Genomic DNA, 19,626 nt, shown 5'->3' with positions numbered 1-19,626 from the left:
TGCTCACTCCACCAATTTGTCAATATCCTTTTGGAGTTCCACACTGTCGTCCTCACAATTTACTATTTTTCCAAGTTTTGTGTCATCTGCAAATGTTGATATTGTCTCCTGCACACCAAGTTCCAGATCAGTCATATATCTTAGGAAAAGAAAGGGTCCTAATGCAGACTCCTGGGGATCTCGACTACAAATCTTCCTTTAGCCTAAAAAAATTAACCATTACCCTGTTTTTATATCATACAAATAATTCCGTACCCTTGTTGCTATTGTCCCTTTTATACCATGACACCGAACTTTCTTCAAGTCTGTTGTGTGGTACTTGTTACGGGCCAGACCAAACCCTCTCAAAATATATGAATAAGGTAACCTAGACCCTAACTTCTTATTATTTTAAAGGCAAATGCCAGGCATTGTCTTCCAGATGCAATTTGACAGTCAAACTACTAGTCTTGAAGCAAACATATTTCATTCATGCACAATAGTTAAAATAAAACAAAAAGAATTGCAATAACTCTATTGGAAAACTTAACAGGATAACAGATGACTTAACTACAAAAACAGTAACTATTCAAATACAATAGCATCCAATAAACACACACGTGGCAAAGATAAATTCAGTAAAATCGATGGTCTCATATGTAATTCTAGCAGCAGAAAGAGAACCCCCAGCTTTTAGATGTAATACAGAAAGGAAAAACAGCTTCCACATCCAACTTCAAGACCCCAGCAATTGCTCTTGAATGCATGCTAAAAATAAAAATTCTTATTCTGTGGAAGCATGACCCCACCCACTCAGGCTGCTTCTATTGTTTCAACTTCAAAAACACCCAAGGCCACACAAGCTGTTTACTTTATTGGCTTTGGAGATAACCCCTCTTCCCTTTTCTTCATTAATTAAAAAAGGACAAAATACACCTCTGAAAGCTATAATATCATCACATACTGTATCAAATACTTTCTGGAAACCCATTTAATCATTAACAGCATTATCTTCATTCAGCTTGTTAACTTTCAAAAAAGAAAATCGAGTAAGTTTGTAAGTAGATCCTTGAGGCACTCTGCTTCAACCTAGAAAAGACCTATGTCTGTCTTCTGTATGAACCAATCCTCAATACATATTAACCTCAATATTGTGAACTCCTATCTTGTGCAAGAATCTTTTGTAAAATTAAATGTCACGTGAACACCGCTGGTTAGGGCAGCATTTATTGCCCTGATAATTGTAAAGAAGGCAGTTCAGAGTCAACCACATTGCTGTGGGTCTCTAGTCAATGTAGGCCAGACCAGGTAAGGACTGTAGATTTCTTTCCTTTAGGAAGGGCAGTAGTGAGCCAGGTTATTTCTTACAATAATTAATTGTGGTTAGATGGTCACCATTAGAGCAGCTTCTAATCCTAGATTTTTTTTTAAACTTCAAAATTTCACTAAGAGGCACTTCACCAAATGCCTTCTGGAAATTCAAGTACACTACATCAACTGGCTCCCAGTAATCATGTCTGCTTCTTATATCCTCAAAAACACAGGTTGTATTACAGAGGATTGGTTACAATATTTAAAAAAGCAAAGGGAAAAGCTGTATAGGCTGGTCTTTTTTCACTGGAGCATAGGAGGTTGAGGAATGACCTTAAAGTGGCTTATAAAATCTTGATGGGCACAGATAAGGTGAATAGCAACAGTCTTTTCCCCAGGCTAGGGGGGCTTCAAAGCTAGAGTGTACAGATTTAAGATGAGAGGAGCAAGATTTGAAACGGACCCAAAGGGCAACTTTTTCCACACAGAAATTGGTGAGTATACAGATGAACTACCAGACGAAATGGTAGATGCAGGTACAGTTAGAATATTTAAAAGACATTTGGGCAGGTATATGAATAGGAAGGTTTAGACAGGCAAATGGGACTAGTTTAGTTTGGGACAATTGTTTGGTGTGGACGAGTTGGACTGAAGGGTCTGTTTCTATTTTGTATGATTCTATGACTCTATGGTTTTCCTTTCACACATATCTCAAAGTTCTGTCTGGGTGGATTAAAGTTTCCTACATGATTCTAGAGTTTTTTTTCCCCCGATTATATATGTTACATAACTGGCATAAAAATTCCTGCTTTGCCTTTCCCTCTCATCTGGAACAGGTCTGTCACATTACAGGTTTTCTAATCTACTGGTACCCTCCTGGAATCCAGAGTTTTGGAATATTTTTAACCAATGCCTCCACCATCTCTGTAGCCACTTACTTTAAAACCCTTGGAAGCAGGTCCTGCCAACTTGTCTGTCGACAGTCTAATTAGTTGGTTAACTACTTTGTCCTTCTTTATACAGACCATTACAAAGTCTTTCCTCCTACTAACACCTTTCTTGTCTAATGCCTTTAGGATATTTACAATGTCAGCTACCATGAAGACAGATGCAAAAATATTGATTTAAATTATCTGCCATTTCCCTCTTCTCCATTATCAATAATCCAGTCACATCCTACAAACCTCCTGCACTTAATTTAACTGTCTTTACATATACATTAAACATAACAGGCATAAGTTAGTAGTCTTACTTAAATAACTGACAGGCTAATCTACATAAAAGTCATGACTTTCACAACTGGTGTGATCACAGCGAATGCACTTCCGTCACTTAAAGACAAAGCTGGAACTTTTGAGCAGGCAGTCACTACTCTATTAACTGTACCTCAGATCTCAACTGAAGTGATGATTGTTTAACTTCTTACACTGTTGGCAATGAATCCAGGTTATGTAGTGTTTTTTTTTCGTCACAGGCTCCAGTCTGAATACCAAACTCCACCACCATTCTGTCTGCTCCCCTCAAGAATATACCTTGCAGGTTTATTTAACAGCTCAGACTACAACGTATAGTTACAGGTATGTATGTAAGCATCCTTACTCTAGTGTTACTGCTGCAGTGCATACAGTTTCTCATGCAATTTCATCCGGGTCCTTAGCTCTTTGAGGGGGGATGTAGTTGCATTGGAGGTAGTTCAGGAGGTTTACTATATTAACTCCAGAGCTGAACATTATGTCATGTGAAGAGATAGAACAGTTTGGGCCTATACTCTCTAGGGTTTATAAAAATAAGGAGCAATCTAATTGAGCTACATAAGATGCTAAATGGGATTCACAAAGTAGATGTAGAAAGGATGTTTCTTCATCTGGGGAAATCTGGAACAAATCTAGGATAAGGAGGAATAGATTTAAAAATCGATATTAGGAGAAATTACGTCTCTGTCAAAGGGTCAAGAATCTCTGGAATTCACTACCCTGAGTGGAAAGAATTTTGGGACATTGAGCAAATTTGAGGAGAAGATGGTCAGATTTTTAAATCAGTAATGGGTTGAAGGGTTACGCGGAGTGGGTGCAAAGAGGAACTGAGGCAGAGATGAGATCAAACATCATCATCTCAAATAGTAGAGCAGATTCCAGCTGAATAGTCCTTACCTGCTACTAGTTCTTATATTCTTATAACCTATACAGGTCGAAGCTAGAGCTTTCACATTCATTACATGGAATTCATTATTTCAGTGTCTTCGCAGTCATAATCATAAAGTCACAGTGCAGAAAAGACCCTACAGCCGAATGAGTCTGCACTGGCAATATCTACCACAAAGGTGTGCTAATCCCAATTTCCTGCACTTGTCCCATATCCTTGAATGTTATGATATTTCAAGTGCTCATCAAAATATTTTTTAAAAGGTTGCAAAGTTTCCAGCCTCCACTATCTACCCAGGCAGTGCATTCCAGATTCCTACGACCCTGAGTGAAAAAGTATTTCCCTCAAATCCCCTCTGAATTTCTAGTCCCATATCCTAAAACTATGTTCCCTCCTGATTGACGCCTCAAGCAAGGGGTACAGCTGCTCTCTATTCGCCCTGTCCATACTCCTCATAATCTTATACACCTCAATCATGTCCCCCCCACCAGCCTTCTCTGCCGAAAAGAAAACAATCAAAGCCTATCTAGTCTCTCCTTACAGCTCAATCTCACTTTCTCAGGCAACACTTTGGTGAAAACTGAAAGAACTGCAGATGCTTGAAATAAGAAACAAAAACACAAATTGCTGGAAAAGCTCATCAGGTCTGGCAGCATCTGTGAAGAGAAATCAGAGTTGACGCTTCAGATCCAATGACCCTTAGAACAGTGGAAAAAGAACAGAAGTTCTGAGGAAGGGTCACTGGGCTCAAAATGTCACTCTGATTTCTCTCCCCAGATGCTAACATCAGTGGTGGGCAAGTTGTTGGCAGGGATCCCAAGGGACACACATGTATTTGGAAAGGCAAGGACTGATTAGGGATAGTCAACATAGCTTTCTGTGTGGGAAATTGTGTCTCACTAACTTGAATGAGTTTTTGAAGAAGTAAATGAAGAGGATTGATGAGGGCAGAGCTGTGAACTTGGTCTGCATGGACATCAATTAGGCGTTCGACAAGGTTATTCATGGTATACGGGTTAGCAAAGTTAGATCACATGTAATGCAGGGAAAACTAGTCATTTCAATATAGAATTGGCTCAAAGTTAGAAGACAGAGGGCAGTGGTGGAAGATTGGTTTTCAGACTGGAGGCCTGTGACCGGCAGCATACACAAAGGCTTGATGCTGGGTCCGTTGCTTATCTTCATTTATATAAATGATTTGAATGCAAACATAGGGGGAATGGTTAGTAAGTTTGCAGAAGACACCAAAAGTAAAGTTGCAGTGGACACCGAAGAAGGTTATCTCAGAGTACAAATGGGATCATGATCAGACGGGCCAACGGACTAAGGAGTGGCATATGGAGTTTAATTTAGATAAATATGAAGTGCTGCATTTTGGAAAGGCAAATCAGGGCAGGGCTTATACACTTAATGCTAACATCCTGATGGGTGTCGCTGAACAAAGAGGCTTTAGACTGCAGGTTCATAGTTCCTTGAAAGTGGAATCTCAGATAGATAGGATAGTGAAGAAGGTGCTTGGTATGCTAGTCTTTATTGGTCAGTGCTTGAAGTATAGGAGTTGGGACGTCACGTTGCGGCTGTACAGGATATTGGTTCGGCCACATTTGGAATACTGCATGCAATTCTGGTCTCCCTGTGATAGGAAGGGTGTTGAGAAACTAGAAAAGACATTTTTAAAGGTGTGATCAGAGATAATGGGAACTGCAGGTACTGGAGAATCCGAGATAACAAAGTGTGGAGCTGGATGAACACAACAGGCCACGCAGCATCTTAGGAGCACAAAAGCTGACATTTCGGGCCTAGACCCTTCATCAGAAAAGCTTTTGTTCCATAGGCAGGTGTTGAGGAAGGAGATGTGGCTGTGGTACCTGGTTTGCTTCAAGACATGGTCGGGCAGTTTCAAGGCCGAGGAGATTACAAGAGAGTTGCAGCGGGAGAGAGATCCCCTGAGGTTGGTCTGGAGGGAGGAGGGTAACTTCTTCAGGTTAGGCATCCTGGAAGAGGCTTCGCAGTGAGGTTAAAATTGTGATCAGAGATAATTGTCAGGGTTGGAGAGTTTGAACTATTCGAAGAGGTTGAATAGGCTGGGGCTATGTTCCATGGAGCAGGAGAGGCTGAGAGGAAGCCTTTTTGAGGGAGAATAAAATCATGAAGGCCATGGATAGGGTAAATAGATAAGGTATTTTCCCCCCGACTGGGGGTGTCCAAAACTAGAAGGCATAGGTTTAAGGTGAGAAGAGAAAGACTTTAAAAGGATCTAAGGGGCAACCTTTTCACACAGAGGGTGGTGCATGTATGGAATGACCAGCCAGAGGAGCTGGAGGAGACTGGTACAAATACAACATTTAAAAGGCATCTGGGTGGGTATATGATAAGGAAGAGTTTAGAAGGATATGAGCCAAATGCTGAAAAAAGGGACTAGATTTATTTAGAATATCTAGTTGGCATAGAGGAGTTTGAGCAAAGGGTCTGTTTCCATGCTGTATAGCTCTATGACTGTGTGCCGCTAGACCTGCTGAGCTTTTCCAGTAATTTCTGTTTTTGTTTTTAACATCCTGGTGACCTTCTCTGTACCCCTCACTAGTGCTATCACATTCTTCATGTAGTGAGGTGACCAGAACTGCACACAGTACTCAAGCTATGGCCTGACCAACACTGTACAATTCCAACATTACCTCCTTACTCTTATACTCGATGCCACAACTGATGAAAGCAAGTCTTCTATCTGACTTCTTAACCATCCTGTTGACATGCTCTGCTGACTTCAGGGATCTGTGAATAATCAACTCAAGATCCCACTGTTCTTCTGAGCTACTCAGTGTCCTGCCGTTCATTAACTACTTGCTTACCTTGTTACTTCTTCCGAAGAGCATCACTTCACACTTATCAGGGTTAAAAGCCATCTGCCACTGTTCTGCCCATCTGACCAACCCATCTATATCTTCCTGTAACCTACAAATATCTTCTTCACTGTTAACCACACCATCAATCTTGGTGTCATCTGCAGACTTGCAACACTTTCCCCCACCCGCTTCACGAACAATACGGGTGTTAGTTCGGGACACCGGCCTCCAGTCACTCAGACAACCATCTACCACTATTTTTTTTGTGTCCTATTACTAAGCCAATTTCTGATCCATTCACCAAAGTTTGACTTAGACATTCACTATTCACCATTGACCAATTTAAAACTGTTCTCTCTCCTTTGCAATGTCTTCATCTGCCTCGCCTTTCTAGATTTCTCCTTCTAGTCCCCTTGCAGCCTAAGCTGCTCCAATCTCCTTCCTTGGCAGCATCCTTCTTTCTGCCTGGCTCTAGCAGGCAACTCAGAGTCAATAAGGACTGCAGATGCTGGAAGCCAGAGGCTATAGTTGTGAGACGGGAAAAACACAGCAGATCAGGTGCATTCAACAGGCAGAAAAGTCAACATTCAGGACAGAAATGCTGACTTTCCTGCTCCTCAGATCCTGTCTTACCTGCCGTGCTTTTCCAGCCTTTCACCTATAGACTCTAGCAAGCACCTTCTTGTCCACCCCTGGCAGTTACCTCCTTGCGCCCTCTCCCTCACCAGGAGCCTACTTCTTTCCACCCAACCCTAATCAATTCCTCCCCCTATATTCACCCACCACATGCAGCCTCCTTTGCCCACATCTCTTGCAAGGTCTTAATTTCCACTTGCCCCACCCACAGTAGTTTTCTCCTTTCTTTCCACTCCTCCTCTCCCCCCACCACATGCAGCTTCCACTATTCCTCCCGCCTTCCTGAACTCATAACAGACAAAATATCACCACGAAGTGACTCCCACTCCTGGAGCTGCGCTCAGCCACCCGCAAGATCCTGAGCCACGTTGACAGCAATGTCAGTGAAATAACTTTACACTGGTTAGTATCCATCAGCAAATCATCCTTTACTTACACATGAACGGCCCTTGACAAAGTACTGCCTCATTCTGAGTTAGCTACCTGAGTGTCAGCATCTCTGGCACTCCCCTTTTTATCTACTAGCCAGGGCTCCCTGGCTGGACCAGATTATAGCTCTAGTCAGAGAACTCATATCCCACGAGGTCTAGCTGGCTGACCTTGTTACAACCACTACAGTCAGCAATGTGCTTACTGTAGCCATTTGTCTTCAAAGCTTCTCCTCTAATGACAGACTAGTTCTCTCACACTTTTAATACTGATGGACACACGATTCTGCCTGACATGATCAAAAATAGAAGAGAAAACACCTGATTAGAGAAAAGTTCCTCACGAATCTGCCTATCTCCTAAAAATGGGGATGAATTTGCTCGATTGTTTGCCTCCCATATCCTGATCTGGAATGTACTGTCTGAAAGTTTGGAAAAAAATAGATTGAGCCATAAATTTCAAGTGAAGATTTTACACTATTGGAGAATGAGCATTATGCCATTATATTAGGAAACAAGAGGAGAGGTTAGTATATGAGAGGCGTAGAAAAAGGTAACAGCAAAGATCTTTTCCTTAGGGTGGGCGAGTTCAAAAGTAAGGGGCATATTTGTCTATGGTGAGAGGAGAAAGATTTAAAGACACAGTGGTTCACGTGTGGAATGAACATCCAGCCGAAGTGATGGATGCAGGTTCAGTTAAAAGACATTTAGCTAAGCACATGAAAGAGAAATGTTTGGAGAGATATGGGCCAAGGGCCGGCAAGTGGGACTAGTTTAGTTTGGGAACATGTTCAGCATAGACTGGTTGGATCAAAGGCTCTGTTTCCGTGCTACATGACTCTATGGATTGAGAACTAGTTAATTTACAGAAAACAGCATTATTCCCAGGATGACAGGTTGTTATGAGTGGGGTAACACAAGGCTCAGTGCTAGGTCCATAACTATTCACAATCTAAATGAATGATTTGGATGCGGGGACTAATTGCAATATTTCAAAACAAAGTGTTCTCGCTATCCAGGTCCATGAATCACTAAAAGCCAGAAGGTAGGTGTAGTAAACAATTAGGCAGGCAACTGGCACAGTGGCATTTATGTCAAGGGAGTGTGAGTGCCGACGTAGATGTATCTTGCTGCAGTTGCATAGATCCATTGTGAAGCCACACCTAGAATGTTGTGTACAGTTTTGGTCTCCTTATTCAAGGAAGAATAAACTTGTTATACAGACATGCTTACAAGATTATTCCCTGGGATGTGTGGGCAAGATGGGTCCAGATTCCCGACAGTTTCAGAAGAACAAGAGGTGGTCTCATCAAAGCTTTTAAAATTATTTCAGCACGTGATAGGACAGATGTAGATGGGATGTTTCCCCTGGCTGGTGTCTCAAGAATGAAGGCACAACATCTCAGGATAAGGAGTAGGCCATTTAAAGACTGAGATGGGAAGGAATTTCTTCATTTTGGAACTCTCTACCCGAGACACCTGAGGCGGTTCAATCACTGAGCATGGCCAAAACAAAAATCAATCCATTTTGTGCAGATTAACAATATTCAGGAATGTATAAACAGTACAGAAAGTGGTATTGAGGTAGAAGATTAGCTATGGTAGCCAATAACCCACTGGTCAGTGGGCTCAAAGTCCTACTTCTGTTCTTATGTTCCAAACTGTGGTACAATCATCAACTACAATTCTTAAGCAGAATTGTTTTCCATTCTTCTCAGTTCACCCAACATTACTTTTCTGCAGGGACAGGAGAGAAATTCCTGGTAACTCCGTCGAAACAATTACGATGAGAACAAGCCAGGACTGGAACTTGCTATCAGAAAGTACAGGTCTCACTGCGAGCCTCAAAGCCTCTAAGTATTGAGAAAACTAAAGAGTTCTACTCTCAGGATGACCAATTACTAATTCTGAAGGAGGGTTACTAGATTCAAAATGATAGCTCTGCTTCCTCTCCACAGACGCTGCCAGACTTGCTGAATTTCTCCAGCAATTTCTGTTTTTGTTTCAGATCTTCAGCATTTACAGTTCTTCATTTTCTTTGACTAATCGCCTTTATCAGATTGAGTCTCTGTTCATTGGGGGATTATTTTTAAAAGAGGGAACTGGAATCAGATGAAAGGGACACCATAAGGTGGTGAAGGTAGTTAATGAGCTAAGTTCAGCAAGATAGAGCAGGAAATCTCATTCAGACTCTTAGCAAAAGCCCTCAAAACCTTGCCGCACTTAGCCAAGGGTCACGATTTCAAACAGAAACCAGCTCTGCTGTTCAAGGAGTTTCAGAAACCTAACCCAGTGATAATGTAAAATATATTTTCAAGTTAGGATGGCATGTGAATTTAAGGAATCAGAGAGGTTATGATATCCCATACTCCCTAAGCCTTTCTAGATGTGAGAGATCATGGTTTTGAAGGTGCTCTCAAAGGGAAGCCATTACAGGTCATTCTTAGTCTATGACAGGATAGGTGAAATTGATTTAGTTGAAAGCAGTCCCGACCCAAGACACTGCAGGAAGATAATGTTCAATATGGTCAAAAACTACAGTGATCAGAAAGATTGCAGAGAGATGTCTGCCTTTGTCACTAACAAAGGATGTCACTTGTGACATTGATAAAAGCAATTTTTGGTAATGAGGCAGGGCAGAAAACCAACTCAAGAGATTAATAAATCCATTTTCATCTGAAGCAATTTTATGACACAACAATACATTCAAAGGTCTTTGGACAGGAAAGATAGATTGGAGATATTTGTAAGGTCATTGGAATCAAGGCAGCTGTGATGGTGTCAGATTCAGAGGAGAGAGAAACAGGACATGGAGAGAGAGTTACAAATCAATATCTGTTCACTTTGGAGCCAGAAAGGGAAGTTATGTGATAATAAAATGTGAGGCTGGATGAACACAGCAGGCCCAGCAGCATCTCAGGAGCACAAAAGCTGACGTTTCGGGCCTAGACCCTTCATCAGAGAGGGGGATGGGGAGAGGAAACTGGAATAAATAGGGAGAGAGGGGGAGGTGAACCGAAGATGGAGAGAAAAGAAGATAGGTGGAGAGGAGAGTATAGGTGGGGAGGTAGGGAGGGGATAGGTCAGTCCAGGGAAGACGGACAGGTCAAGAAGGTGGGATGAGGTTAGTAGGTAGGAGATGGAGGTGCAGCTTGGGGTGGGAGGAAGGGATGGGTGAGATGAAGAACAGGTTAGGGAGGCAGAGACAGGCTAGACTGGTTTTGCGATGCAGTGGGTGGAGGGGAAAGAGCTGGGCTGGTTGTGTGGTGCAGTGGGGGCAGGGGATGAACTGGGCTGGTTTAGGGATGCGGTGGGGGAAGGGGAGATTTTGAAGCTGGTGAAGTCCATGTTGATACCATTGGGCTGCAGGGTTACCAAGCGGAATATGAGTTGGGTGGCATCATTGTGGCACTGCAGGAGGTCCATGATGGACATGTCATCTAAAGAATGGGAGGGGGAGTGGAAATGGTTTGCGACTGGGAGGTGCAGTTGTTTATTGCGAACCAAGCGGAGGTGTTCTGCAAAGCGGTCCCCAAGCCTCCGCTTGGTTTCCCCAATGTAGAGGAAGCCACACCGGGTACAATGGTTACAGTATGCCACATTGGCAGATGTGCAGGTGAACCACTGCTTAATATGGAAAGTCATCTTGGGGCCTGGGATAGGGGTAAGGGAGGAGGTGTGGGGGCAAGTGTAGCACTTCCTGCGTTTGCAGGGCAAGGTGCCGGGTGTGTTTGGGGTTGGAGGGCAGTGTGGAGCGAACAAGGGAGTCACGGAGAGAGTGGTCTCTCTGGAAAGCAGACAAGGATGGGGATGGAAAAATGTCTTGGGTGGTGGGATCGGATTGTAGATGGCGGAATTGTCGGAGGATGATGCGTTGTATCCGGAAGTTGGTGGGGTGGTGTGTGAGAACGAGGGGGATCCTCTTTGGGCGGTTGTGGGGTGTGAGGGATGTGTTGCGGGAAATGCGGGAGACGCGGTCAAGGGCGTTCTCAACCACTGTGGGGGGCAAGTTGCGGTCCTTGAAGAACTTGGACATCTGGGATGTGCGGGAGTGGAATGCCTCATCGTGGGAGCAGATGCGGCGGAGGCGGAGGAATTGGGAATAGGGGATGGAATTTTTGCAGGAGGGTGGGTGGGAGGAGGTGTATTCTAGGTAGCTGTGGGAGTCGGTGGGCTTGAAATGGACATCAGTTACAAGCTGGTTGCCTGAGATGGAGACTGAGAGGTCCAGGAAGGTGAGGGATGTGCTGGAGATGGCCCAGGTGAACTGAAGGTTGGGGTGAAAGGTGTTGGTAAAGTGGATGAACTGTTCAAGCTCATCTGGGGAGCAACAGGCGGTGCCGATACAGTCATCAATGTAACGGAGGAAGAGGTGGGGTTTGGGGCCTGTGTAGGTGCGGAAGAGGAACCCCACTCACGGCCGACGCCGACGGAACCCCACCCACGGCCAATGACCTCATCACTCCGCCCACAACCTCCACAGCCAGCAACCCCAGAGAAGACAGCCACACTGAGCCCTGCCGCATCTTCACCATCCCCCCAGACCTCCCACTGACTGAGGACGAACAGTTGTCCTAAGCAAGGGGCTCATCTTTGTCCCCCTCCAACCACACATCAACGAATACCAGTCACGGTTGGACATAGAGCAGTTTTTCCGCTGCCTTCGCCTCCACGCTTACTTCTTCAACTGGGAACCTAACCCTCCCTCCACTGACCCCTTCGCCCACTTCCAACACAAGTCCTCCTCCTGAACACCAACCCCAGGCCTCCTACCCTCCCTCGACCTCTTCATCTCCAACTGCCGTCGAGATATTAACCGCCTCAACCTCTCCACCCCTCTCACCCACTCCAACCTCTCCACCGCAGAACGGGCAGCCCTCCGCTCGAACCCCAACCTCACCATCAAACCCGCAGACAAGGGTGGCGCAGTGGTAGTACGGCGCACTGACCTCTACATCGCCAAGGCCAAATGCCAACTCTCCGACACCTCCTCCGACCACCCCCTTGATCATGACCCCACCCCCAAGCACCAAACCAGGATCTCCAACACCATTCATGACCTCATCACCTCAGGGGACCTCCCACCCACAGCCTCCAACCTCATTGTTCCCCAACCCTGCACGGCCCGTTTCTACCTCCTTCCCCAAAATCCACAAACCTGCCTGCCCTGGTCGACCCATTGTCTCAGCCTGTTCCTGCCCCACCGAACTCATCTCCACCTATCTGGACTCCATTTTCTCCCCTTTGGTCCACGAGCTCCCCACCTAGGTCCGTGACACCACCCACGCCCTCTACCTCCTCCAGAACTTCGAATTCCCTGGCCCCCAACACCTCATTTTCACCATGGACGTCCAGTCCCTATACACCTGTATTCCGCATGCAGATGGCCTCAAGGCCCTCTGCTTCTTCCTGTCCCGCAGGCCCGACCAATCCCCCTCCACCGACACCCTCATCGGCCTAGCCGAACTCGTCCTCACCCTCAACAACTTCTCTTTTGATTCCTCCCACTTCCTACAAACAAAGGGGGTGACCATGGGCACCCGCATGGGCCCCAGCTAAGCCTGCCTCTTCGTAGGTTACGTGGAACAGTCCCTCTTCTGCACCTACACAGGCCCCAAACCCCACCTCTTCCTCCGTTACATTGATGACTGTATCGGCGGCGCCTCTTGCTCCCCAGAGGAGCTCGAACAGTTCATCCACTTCACCAACACCTTCCACCCCAACCTTCAGTTCACCTGGGCCATCTCCAGCACATCCCTCACCTTCCTGGATCTCTCAGTCTCCATCTCAGGCAACCAGCTTGTAACTGATGTCCATTTCAAGCCCACTGACTCCCACAGCTGCCTAGAATACACCTCCTCCCAACCACCCTCCTACAAAAATTCCATCCCCTCTTGTGAAGAAAGGGTGAATAGTTTTGTTTTTTTTTTATCCAGTGCAGTTTAGACGAATAAGGAGTGATATCTTATTGAGACCTACGTGATCTTGAGGGGTTGGGGGAGAGTGGTTTTGTTTTTATTAGTCACTGGCTGGCCAGCATTTATTGCCTGTCCCTGGTTGCCACTTGAGAAGGTGGTGATTGGCCATCTTCTTGAATTGCCGCAGTACGTGGTGGAGGTAGACCTACCTAGGGAGGGAATTCCAGGATTTTGATCCCGCAAAAGTGAAGACGATGTTTTGTGGAGGAGGCTGAAACTAGGAGGATAGAGTTTAAAACGAGGTCTCCCTTCTAAGACAGAAATGAGGAAATGTTTTCTCACAGTCACTAAGTGTCATTGCAGCGTGACATTCTCTTCCACAGAAGGTAATGGAGAAAGGATCTTTATATTTACGAAGAAAAAGAGTTTTAAATTTTTAATGTAGACAAAGGCGTCAAGAATCCAGGAGAGCTGCTGACAGCAAGGTGGGTTTGAGATCATAACCAAATCTTACTGAATGGCAGAGCAGACTTGAAGATTCGAGTGGCCTCATCTTGCTCCTGTTTTCATTGGCCGAACAAATGAGTCGGCAAAAGATTCCACCGAGCATTTACTGGCCCCTAGCCCTCCTGCTGCAGAAAGAGTCCGATGAAAATTAATGGGAATGCTTTTTAATTCCTGTTTCACGCAGAGGACAAAACATAGACATTTTCAGATTGCAATCAGTGCCAGAAGAGAATGTGTTTATTTGAAACATTTTAATGTGTTATAAAATCATCACAATAGTAACTTCTTCCTGAGAAATACTATTTTTGCCTCTCGTACTAACCGAACGAAAACCAAAACCAATGTAAATCTTGCTCATGGGAATACATTGACGCATCCTGCCCTGTCTGCTGCAGCGCCTCTAGTTGCAGGAGTGGTGGGAGTCCTGGTCTGCTGTCTTGTTTGGCCTTGATCTTGTGGACTACATTTTGGACCATCCTGTGAACTATAAGACGTAGGAGCAGAAGTAGTCCATTCAGCCCATCGAGTCTGCTCTACCATCCAATGATTTGTGGCTGATCTGATCATCACCATCCCTACTTCCCCTAGATTCTCCTTCGCGATTAAAAATGTGTCTAATGTACTTAATGACTCGACCTTGAGAGCCCTCTGTAGTAAAGAAGTCATAGATTCACTACCCTCAAAGAAGAAATTCCTTCACATCTCTGTCTTAAATTGGCACACCTTTATTCTGAGACTCTGGTCCTAGACTCTCCAATGAGAGAAAGCACCATCTCAGCATTTGCCCAATCAAGCCCCCTTAAGAATCCTAATTTAAACAGTCCTTGGATAAGCATATGGATGATGACTGGATAGTGTCGGGGGAGGGGCTTAGATTAGTTCACAGATCGGCGCAACATCGAGGGCCGAAGGGCCTGTTCTGCGCTGTATTGTTCTATGTTCTATGTTCTATTCCCAATTCAACCGCCTCCACCGCATCTGCTCCCACGATGAGGCATTCCATTCCCGCACATCCCAGATGTCCAAGTTCTTCAAGGACCGCAACTTGCCCCCCACAGTGGTTGAGAACGCCCTTGTCCGCGTCTCCCGCATTTCCCGCAACACATCCCTCACAACCCACCCCCGCCACAACCGCCCAAAGAGGATCCCCCTCGTTCTCACACACCACCCCACCAACCTCCGGATACAACGCATCATCCTCTGACACTTCTGCCATCTACAATCCGATCCCACCACCCAAGACATTTTTCCATCCCCACCCTTGTCTGCTTTCCAGAGAGACCACTCTCTCCATGACTCCCTTGTTCGCTCCACACTGCCCTCCAACCCCAACACACCCGGCACCTTCCCCTGCAACCGCAGGAAGTGCTACACTTGCCCCCACATGTCCTCCCTCACCCCTATCCCAGGCCCCAGATGACTTTCCATATTAAGCAGAGGTTCACCTGCACATCTGCCAATGTGGCATACTGTATCCATTGTACCCGGTGTGGCTTCCTCTACATTGGGGAAACCAAGCGGAGGCTTGGGGACCACTTTGCAGAACACCTCCGCTTGGTTCGCAATAAACAACTGCACCTCCCAGTCGCAAACCATTTCCACTCACCCTCCCATTCTTTAGATGACATGTCCATCATGGGCCTCCTGCAGTACCACAACGATGCCACCCAAAGGTTGCAGGAACAGCAACTCATATTCCGCTTGGTAACCCTGCAGCCCAATGGTATCAATGTGGACTTCACCAGCTTCAAAATCTCTCCTTCCCCCACCGCATCCCTAAACCAGCCCAGCTCGTCCCCTGCCCCCACTACACCACACAACCAGCCCAGCTCTTCCCCTCCACCCAGTGCATCCCAAAACCAGTCCAACCTGTCTCTGCCTCCCTAACCTATTCTTCCTCTCACCCATCCCTTCCTCCCACCCCAAGCCGCACCGCCATCTCCTACCTACTAACCTCATCCCACCTCCTTGACCTGTCTGTCTTCCCTGGACTGACCTATCCCCTCCCTACCTATACTCTCCTCTCTACCCATCTTCTTGTCTCTCCATCTTCGGTCCGCCTCCCCCTCTCTCCCTATTTATTTCAGAACCCTCACCCCATCCCCCTCTCTGATGATGGGTCTAGGCCCGAAACGTCAGCTTTTGTGCTCCTGAGATGCTGCTGGGCCTGCTGTGTTCATCCAGCCTCACATTTTATTGTCTTGGATTCTCCAGCATCTGCAGTTCCCATTATCAGGGAAGTTGTGGCCAGCAGTTTGGTGGGAATAGAATTTAGTAAGTAGGAAGTGTATCACGTGGCCAGATTATCTCAGACAATGAATGAGGGGATTTGGGAGAGAAACTAAAGAAGGAAGCACAATCACGAATAGTTGCAGGGTGAACCGAGAGAATTTTGGGTGGTGGGCTAGGGGAAGAGAGAGAAATGCTAAAAGCAGATAATCAGATGGTCTCAGATCTTTCTGACAAAGAAGTTCGTGAATTTCTCATAGCTGTTGGAGGAGATGGGGAGATGAGTTCAAGAAGGACAACGAGAGTTTATTTTTGAGAAAAAAAATTAACAAGATATTAAGAAGTGATTAACAAAGTAGACGTAGAGCAGACGTAATTTATAACCTGAAATCATAGTTGTAGAATTGGAGTTGAGGATTTAAAACAGAAATAATGAGGAATTACTTCTCCCAAAGGGCTGTGAATTTGTACAAGCTGGAAAAGTGAATAAATTTTAGGAGGAGATGGACATATTTTTAATTAGTAGTGGTTTCGAGAGTTATGGTGAGTGGGCAGGAATGTGGAGTTGAGGCAATGGTGAGATCAGCCACGATTGAATTAAACATCTGAGCTGGCTTAAGAGGCTGAATTGTCTACTCCTTTTCATTGTTCTTATGTTTGTGCTTCAGTACTCCTGGAATAGCGAACAGTTTTCGAAGGAGACAATAGATCCTGATTGTGCTTTAAGTGATCAGCCAGATGTGATGGCGATTAACTGAAACGATTTGTCTTGAACATTCAAGTCTGCCCTTGTAGAATTATGGGAGCCAGAATGAGAACCACACCACGAAGGGCATACAGAGACAAAAAATGGTTTTGGTAGGAATTGCAGCATTAGAAGTGGAACTGAGTAGATTGGTAGTTGCAGGAATGTTGTGGTGAAAAGAAGACAGTTAGCAAGTGCAGTTATAAACAATTGATAGCGATTTTTTTCCCCAATGGTGCATACAGAAAGAAATAGGATAGGGAATGGGAAGTAATAAGGGGACATGGGTGGAGTGCAATACAGAAAACTGATAAGAAAGGACATCTGTAACTGGTTTGTTGCGAGTTGTGATACCACGAGACGGTAGAGTCGAGGGATTTGATATGAAAACATGTGAAACTTAGACAGAGGGTGATATTAAAAGGGAAAAGAGGCAATTAACTCAGGAGAGAAAGAATGCTAAGTGAAGAAGCTGAATGAGTTTGCTGTGAAGATATCAATGTAAAACATTTTTTCGTACTTGAATGGGCAACAAAAAAATGAGGATTTGAAAGGCCAGGTGAGGGAAATCAGAAAAGCAACATGTTTATAAAACTCCTCAAATGTAATGGAACATCCAAAGAAAATTAAGGTACTGAGCCACATATAACAATATTAGGTCAGATGCCCAAAACCTTGATCGTAAAGGTAGTGAGGTGGAGAAGAAATTTATGGACGGTATTCCTAAATTTAGGCAAATGGCCATTAGGCCATTAGCATTAAAGCAATTAAAATCCAGGATGAGAAAGATAACTTAAGTAGGGGAATGCAGAGATCTGAGTGTTTTGGGTCTGCAAGAGATTTTGGAAAGTTGGGGGGTGGGGAGCTCATGGAGGAATTGAAAACAAGGATGAAAATTTTAAAATCAAGTCATTGCTTGACTCAGTAAATTAACTTAGGTTAGTAAATACACGGTGACAGGGAATGGGACTTTTAAGACACTGCCAGCAGGGAGATGTGGATAACATCAAGTTTACAGGGAGCAAAGTGTGGGACACCAGGCAGGAGAGTGATGGAATAGTAAAGTGTAAAGGTAACAAAGGCATGAGTTGAGGAGTCAGCAGCAAATGAGCTCAAACAGGAGTTAAGTCAAATAATGTTAGAAAAGGGGAAGTATCTGTAATGAATAGTTTTATGAAAACCATTTTTTGGGCTTACATGATGTCATTGCAGGAATAAAGTGTTGTATGTTATAACAAGGTGTAGAGCTGGATGAACACAGCAGGCCAAGCAGCATCAGAGGAGCAAGAAAGCTGACGTTTCGGGTCTAGACCCGAAACGTCAGCCTTCCTGCTCCTCTGATGCTGCTTGGCCTGCTGTGTTCATCCAGCTCTACACCTTGTTGTCTCAGATTCTCCAGCATCGGCAGTTCCTACTATCTCTGTTGTATGTTATACCTCTGTTATACAGTACCAAGGCATATCTTTTTCAACAGGAAATGAATGAGTGACATACTGAAAGTCAGTTAGCTGAATTTTCAAAGCTAGCTATACGAAACTGTGCATTGATCGTGTTTGCTCATATTTTACATACAATTATGTCATTATTGAATCATTGAAAAGCCTAGCACTACCAACTCCAGTACAGATTACATTTTGTGCATACAGGCATGCTTTTCACATAACAAGCATAGAGCTTGATTAGCACAATTTCTCACAATGTGAGCATCAAAATAACTCACTTCTCCTGGTTTAGTTAGTGCTATTGTACTGTGCTATTATTCCATGCATAAAGAGGGTTTTCAAGGTCTGCACTTCAATGTGTTAGAAATGCTTGCTCCGTTTAGAACATTGATTGAAATTTAAACAGAATGCAAAAGAATTAAGATCTCAAATTTAGGAACTGGATAGTGCAGTGAGTTAGAGGTTGGATTTGCTTCTGTCCTGATGATTGAATTGAAAAGCTCCTTTATTTGTATGCTATAAGAGTTCAGTGTAAAACAAGTGCAGAAGACAAAAATTCAGCTCCCACCGCATTAGCACAAATTACCAGGCACTCGGATTGGTCAGACACGTAGGTAGCATGAGTATTAGATATGTAGTTTCAAGAACAAATGTTTCCCTGTACTTGAAATTAAGGTACTATACTATACACACGGCCTGGAAATGCTCAATATTGATGATGTTAAAAATACTTTTTGTTACAAAATCTACATTGCTGAAATCCCTTACAGAGATGAAAAAAACACTGTTCTCATAATGTCAATCAATTTAGCATTCTCTAAAAAGGTGAAGATTCCAGCTAAACAAGTCCCCATCTTCGGCAATATCATTCTTTCATCCATCTCAATTCTTTTTGCATTTTTGTAAGACACAGAAATAAAAGAACATACCTCATGCGACAAAAGATTATGAGCCAATACACATCTATTAAGGGCAGCGTTAAATGTTCTGTATAGCAGCAGCATTAAGAAATGAGCGACTCCAGTGACTGCTTTTTGTATTGGTTCTACTTAATATACCTACTTGTGATTGATTGGAAATGTGATCTGACCTGGTGACGTAGTTTTGGTGCCCTTGATAGTTTCATAAAGGTCAGGTGAGGTTTAAAAGCTTTGCTGTCTGCAGTCAAAATGCCATTTGCTTGGAACCTTGTCTTCACAGTCTCTGTGGGATAAACGACTGAGATTTAATTATTTCTGGATAAAATGGATGTATAATACATCTCCTAACATATCTTCCATCAGTCACAGGACAGAAACAAATCAATAGTTTCAGCAAGAGTTGTATCAATTACTCAGCTGAATAACCATGTAACAATTTAAGTGGAATATGCATTACATTCTGTAGGTCCATACATGTTTAATTATCACACAGCTTTCCAAGAGATATTCAATGCAAATCTGAAAA

At 44.3% G+C, this 19,626-nt stretch overlaps 1 protein-coding gene across 5 annotated transcripts in view; it reads right to left on the bottom strand.

The window, feature by feature from the left end:
* Window positions 1-19,626, bottom strand: part of LOC125452490 (A-kinase anchor protein 7-like) — a 163,150-nt gene that overhangs the window by 104,350 nt on the left and 39,174 nt on the right. For all 5 annotated transcript variants that reach the window (XM_048530982.2, XM_048530983.2, XM_048530981.2 and 2 more), the window contains one exon: window positions 19,271-19,383. In XM_048530982.2, the coding sequence (XP_048386939.1) occupies window positions 19,271-19,383 (113 nt within the window). The remainder of the gene's footprint in view (window positions 1-19,270; window positions 19,384-19,626) is intronic.

This window comes from Stegostoma tigrinum, chromosome 4 (assembly GCF_030684315.1).
Source record: "Stegostoma tigrinum isolate sSteTig4 chromosome 4, sSteTig4.hap1, whole genome shotgun sequence".
Lineage (NCBI taxonomy): Eukaryota > Metazoa > Chordata > Chondrichthyes > Orectolobiformes > Stegostomatidae > Stegostoma > Stegostoma tigrinum.
Note: the sequence above shows the minus strand (reverse complement) of the source record. Positions and strands in the feature narration are given on the sequence as shown.